Consider the following 6,417-nt stretch of genomic DNA (forward strand, 5'->3'; position numbering starts at 1 on the left):
CTGTACTTGTTCTGTGTTCATCAAATTCATTTATTTTTTAGAAAGGCCGCTTAAGCTAAAATCGGGTCACGTGAATTTCTGTTGACCGCTCCTATAACATTTCATTGAAGATGTTTACCAGTTGGTGGCACCGTATCGTTAACGTTTAGTAGAGATGGTAAGTACAGTGTAATTTATGCCTATAATGTATTTTAATCTTTGATGTAAGCAATAATTAACTGAGGAACGACACAGACAATATTTAAACAATCCAGAAAATTTTTCCAGGGGGGGTCCGAAGGATAATTGTGTTTGCCAGGGGGGGTCCGAGGCATATTTTCGCGATAATTTTACTATGTAAATTTAATAAATTTTCATTTTCCAGGGGGGGGTCGGCATAAGTACGTTAGCTAAAAGAAACAGCCAAATCGTCTCCTGTGAGACTTTGAGTCTGCCATCGTCATGATTATTTCGTGCAGTCCGGGATTTTACTAAGGTCGCTGTAGGTTCAGACCAATCGATAAACAGGGTGTGTCAATTTCAGTCTGGCTGTTTCTATAGAGCTATGAATTAACTATAAATTTCCGTAAGAAATAGAGGAAATTATGCTTGGTAGATGTAAATATAAAATGATGCATGCATTGCAGTATGCATTTGTCGATTTAAAAAATGCAAAGCGGGCATCAATACCCAAATAAGCAACGTTCATTTATTTTCTTTAATATTAGAAAATGAAAGTGTGTGCCTTCTTACAAAGTAAATACAAATGTACACGTTATAGGCTTTGTTAAACAATCTTGCAAACTGCTTGTAGTAAATAATATCAATGTCAAAAATAAATACGTAAAGTATTTGGCTGCTTTGCTAGGTATAACTAATCATTATAAATCCGTGCTAAATTTTAAAATATATTCATAATTTTACATTTCTGTGCAAATAAAACAACCCCCCCCCCCCCCCAAAAAAAAAAAAAGGAAATGCATATTAATGTAAAATACATCATTTGGAAATCAACTTTCGTTTTGGATAAATTATTTTATTATAACACTCTTTATCATAAGCCAACGATAAGTCTAATCATATCATGAGATTGTGTTATCAACTCTGTTTTAAACATACTCATATGAAAATAAAAGTTGAGAAATCCACTTGTACACAGATTAACTGAAATTTTAATCTAATTTAATTTAATTTAATTTATAAACTTTATATCGAATCTTTATACCCACATAAAAACATAGCACTCTATAGAAATTAGTCGGTATATCCTCCCTTTTTAAGGGAAGAGTAACTTTGACCATACCTCTAATCAAAGCAGCTAACTCTAGTTAAAAAAAAAAGCTTTATAAAGTCAAATATACAAAGCCGTGTCGTTTCTGATGTTGTTGCGTCAACAATTTAGAATTAGGATAATTTATACATGATAATATCCCAGATTGTCGGCTTGCTTTTATCAACAATGTATTTGACGTTTAAAAACAATGCACTAAGTGCTAGCGCAATTTCAACAATTAAACTATCTTTGCTCACCTAAAAAATATTGAATTTTTTAAAATTCATAATGAGTGTCAGAAAAGGTTTAAGAATCTGGTAGGAATGTATGGGTAAAAATCTTTTTTTTTTTATTTTAATCTGTATGATGAACTGCAATGCCATGAAAGTCAAAGTTATAAATAGGGAAGGTATAATGCCTCAGTAATGGTATGTTTCACAGCTTATTGTTTCACACAAAGATTAAATATCAGTGTTTTAAACTCAATAAAGTGCATACTGTGACGTGATTTATAAACAAATCAAAATAAAAAGTAGTTAGCAGATAAACAAAATATTTAATTTTGTAACAGTTGTGATCTATTGATAAAAAATGTAATCAATGAAATTGAATTTTAGACTTCAAAGAGGAATTATTTGCTAGTAGCAGCAATTGACTTTGGAACAACATTTTCTGGATACGCATTTTCATCAAAACATGATTTTGAGAAGGACCCAACAAAGGCTAGCCTAAGACGGTGGGTAGACCCTATAAGCTCGATGATGTACTGCAAGACTTCGACGTGCATTTTATTCACTGAAGATCAGAAGTTTGATAAATTTGGATTTGAGGCAGAGGCCAAATACTTGGACCTGATTTCTGACAATAACCAGAACAATTGGTATTTTTTCACAAAGTTTAAGATGTTGCTTTACGAAATACAGGTAAATTACTTAATACCTATCATTCTTGTATATGTAAATAATATGTATTATAATATCTATATAATTGCAGTAAAGACGGTAAAATCATAACTAGTACTTATACCAGACTGAGTTCTGCAACATTCAATTAATATGTTCTTTTTTTAAGTCAGAGGATCAACAACTTTTAATTAAGGATGACAATGGCAAAGCAATGTCCGCCCTAGTTGTATTTTCTGAATCACTTCGATATTTAAAACAATCTCTGTTGGATGAAATCAAGAATCAGTTCATCAATATTGAATTAAACGAAATAAAATGGGTAATTACAGTACCAGCTATCTGGTCTGATCCTGCAAAAGCTTTCATGAGGAGGGCTGCGATGAAGGTATTTTTAAATAATATTTTGTTTTCGACAGTTTTCATATAAATTTCAAATTAAGTTCAAATAAACATGAAATAATCAAATCATCAGGTTAATATAAACGAAAACGCATTCTCCATATTTTTGAGATATTTTGAATAAACAAGATTTTCAAAGTAATGCATAATTATATTATTGAATCGAAAAATTCAAGCACACCTCCTTGCAAATCTGTTTTCTAGCTGCAATATGAACGCAAACGAATTCTTAATAGAAAATTACAAGCGTATATCATTCAGTAAAGATTCTTTGAGCAAATTTTATTGAAAAACCTTTTAATGCAATTTATCACAGGCAGGAATAGACTCCGAGATGCTAACAATAGCATTGGAACCTGAAGCAGCAGCGCTGTATATTAAACACATTCCTATAGAGAAAAGAGTGGATGAAAGCAAGGAAGGAGTTTTACAGGTCTTTTGTCCTGGAACAAAATACATCATAGTGGACGCTGGGGGTAAATTGTTTGTTAACATACATTTTTATTTAAAGAGAAATAGACCATTCCATATTATACGTCAGTAATATAGGTTAGAGGCTGATTCAATAGAAATTTGTATTTGATTGTAGGTGGTACAATTGACATAACTGCACACGAAGTGCTGGAAGACGGTCACGTCAGAGAACTCATTAAAGCCACTGGAGGGAACTGGGGAGGTACGAGGGTCGACGAAGAATATATGGATTTTATCAAATCTATCATTGGTGAAGAGGCCACAAAACATATTGAAGAAAGCAAACCTGACGTGTTTTTTGAAGCCTGTAGAGAGTTTGAAATGGCTAAACGTAGAATTAAACCGATGTCCGACAATAAATTTACAGTTAAAATTCCGTTGTGCATCGGGGAAGAGTACACAAATTATAATGAAGGTAAAAGTTTAAATTTATTAGAAACTTGTTTATCAAGGACTGGTATACAAATAGGGATTTCATTTATCAGAGATAAATTGCGATTGGCATCAACAGATGCAGAATATTTTTTTAAACAATCAATCACTGAAATATCTAATCATCTTAAGAAACTATTTCAAAATAAGGACGGAAAAGGCATCTCCACCATAATTCTTGTCGGTGGTTATGCAGAATCTCCAACGCTTATCGAAGGAATCAAATCCAACTTTCCTGAAATGCGTACGGTTATTCCACAAGAAGCATCTTCGTCTATTTTGCTTGGCGCACTCATTTTTGGTCACAACCCCAGTCTTATAAGACAGAGGCGGAGCAAGTACACCTATGGTATTTGTGTGAACAAAAAATTCAATCCTTCCGAACACGATGAAAAACATAGATATGAAGAAAATGGAGAATATCGATGTGGGGGATATTTTAGTAAACTAGTAGAGGTTGATGAAAGTTTTGATGTTGAAGAATCTCAATTTGAAAAACGATATCGCATAAAGAAGTGTAAAGATGAGGGAAATTTGAAATTATATGCCAGTACATCGAAATGGCCTAAGTATGTTGATGAAGAAGACTGTTTTTACATTGGGCATATTCTGTCTCCAGGGCACGAGTTTGTCCCTGAAGAATATATATATATTAATGTTTTCTTTGGAGACACGCAAATTTTCTTCCTAGCTAACCAACCAAAAAGTAAAAAGACGGCTCTTTGCTATCTTGGACAATAATGAAAAAGCTACACATCCCATTTACATTTACCTGTTCCTGCCTAAAAGCGTTCAATGATGATATGAAGATCGATTATTTAAATCATTAGTTGGATTTTTAAAAAATTGTTTTTGTATTAATCACCTGTTTAGGTTGGTTTTTCTTTTTTGTCACCTTTTGTCTGGTGAACTAAGCGCAATTATCATTCTCAGTGACCATTGAACTTGAAACATGCATTTACGAGGAGGTTTTTGCATGATACATAAAACTCAGTATATCATTTATATTATATTCTTCTATATCATATATAATATTATTTGCATTTAAGTTATTTCAATCTCGCTATCTGTACATTTTTGATGCTACTACACAATGTGTTTAATATGTTATTTCTAATGCAGTTGTTTCACGATACCTAGGCATACTTGTAAAAGTGTCATAATTTCAATATCTTCTAGAACAATTATCAATTATTGAGCTTGACAATATTTTCTAAAACGCTCTTTAGTAATTCCTTTTTATGGTTTCGTCATCATATTATTGCTAAATCCCCTTTAACGGGGCATAGTCACGATTTTGGTCAAAAATTATTTTTCCGGTTTTAATGTTTACAATGCATAAGTAAGGTATTTTTAATATGCAACCACAAATTTGAGGGTCATGTGTTGAGTTATAAGCGAATTACAGAGCTTTAAATCTTTAAAACTATGTAAACAAAGCTTTTGTTTACATTTTGAATGTTAATGAAATGCCAAATTTTAGACCTTGAATGAATGTGTTAAACGTTAGAAAATCTTTATTTATGCTTCAAATGAATAAGAAGATGGACAAATTAGCTTTAAAAAAGATTTTTACTGGTATATTGAACCTGTATGTAAATAAAAACAGGGCATGAGCCTTGTTTACATAATAAAGAATAGCGAGCGCTGTATCTTGCTTATTTAAACAATAAAATGCTTTCTTTGGTGATTCATTCGGGATATGAAGGTAGCGGGTTATGTAAATAATTTTTTTCTGCAATAATCGCTACCTTCATAACCCGCATGAATCATCAAAGAAAGCATTATATTGTTTATATTAACATCTTTTAGCTAATTGATAAATTGAAGTTAGTAAAATTCACTAAATTACTGTTAATGTACATAAGTACGTTAGCTAAAAGAAACAGCCAAATCGTCTCTTGTGAGACTTTGAGACTGACATCATCATGATTATTTCATGCAGTCCGTGATCTTTCTTAGGTCGCTGTAGATTTCGACCAATCGATAAACAGGGCGTGTCAATTTCAGACCTGTCAATTTCTACTCAAGTTTCAGCCGCTGTAGTTTTCGATCGATCGATAAACGGAGCGTGTAGATTTCAGTCTGGCTGTGTCTATAGAGCTATGAATTAACTATAAGTTTCAGTAAGAAATAGAGGAAAAAATACTTGGTATATGTAAATGTAGCTTAATGACTGACTCTCAAATTTCATTTGATCATTAGAAATGCATTTCTAAAGCATTGTAAAAAATAAAAACAGATAAAAAGAATTTGACCAAAAATAATGCCCATAATTGTATCAAATTCAGAATATCAGACAAGATTTTCTAGACGTATATTTTTTAAACAATGCATGAAGTGTAAATGATGTCCACCTTTTAATAATAATATTTGTGTCGAGTTTGGCTAGCAATAAAGTCTAAACACCAAAACAGCAGTTGCAGTTCTTTTTCTACGAGTTATTCAATATAGATCTACTTGCTTACAGTAGATATATTCCAGTACATGCCTAGAAAAAATGTTCATTGAACGTGGAAACTGCTAATTGTCCGTGCAGCTGTCGGGCCCTACGACGTGAATATTATTACTGCCGAAGGAAAACGTAAGTCTGGTGCTCGATAATCGTTCTTGATGGAAGTACGTCATCGCACGTTGCGAGTTGAATCCTGTCTTTAAGGTCTAGATCTAGTAAATGAAAGGTGCCTACAAGTTTATGAAATTCAAGATATAAACTCTTTTAATGATGCTTCATAACAATATCTTTGTTTCATAGGATGTACCGGGGCTTAATTTTTTTGGTAAACACAATAAAAAATCATCTTTTAAACAAATGATGAAATATGAAGGATAAAAGTAACAAATATCAGAGTTTAGTCCATTTTTGACAAATGAAATATATTCAGAATGTCTACAGTTTCTCCAAAAACGGCATTAAACAAGCTCTTGACCTCTTTAAAATGATGTCAAATAGAA

At 32.3% G+C, this 6,417-nt stretch overlaps 1 protein-coding gene across 1 annotated transcript; it reads left to right on the plus strand.

The window, feature by feature from the left end:
• On the plus strand, positions 1-5,863 carry LOC128157910 (heat shock 70 kDa protein 12A-like). Its single transcript, XM_052820568.1, has 5 exons — positions 1-157; positions 1,870-2,175; positions 2,324-2,542; positions 2,873-3,032; positions 3,146-5,863. Exons 1-5 carry the CDS (start codon positions 155-157, stop codon positions 4,201-4,203), a joined length of 1,746 nt encoding a protein of 581 aa, XP_052676528.1. The 5' UTR covers positions 1-154; the 3' UTR covers positions 4,204-5,863.
• Positions 5,864-6,417: the final 554 nt, after the last annotated feature.

The sequence above is a fragment of the Crassostrea angulata genome, chromosome 8 (genome assembly GCF_025612915.1).
Source record: "Crassostrea angulata isolate pt1a10 chromosome 8, ASM2561291v2, whole genome shotgun sequence".
NCBI classification, from domain to species: Eukaryota; Metazoa; Mollusca; class Bivalvia; order Ostreida; family Ostreidae; genus Magallana; species Magallana angulata.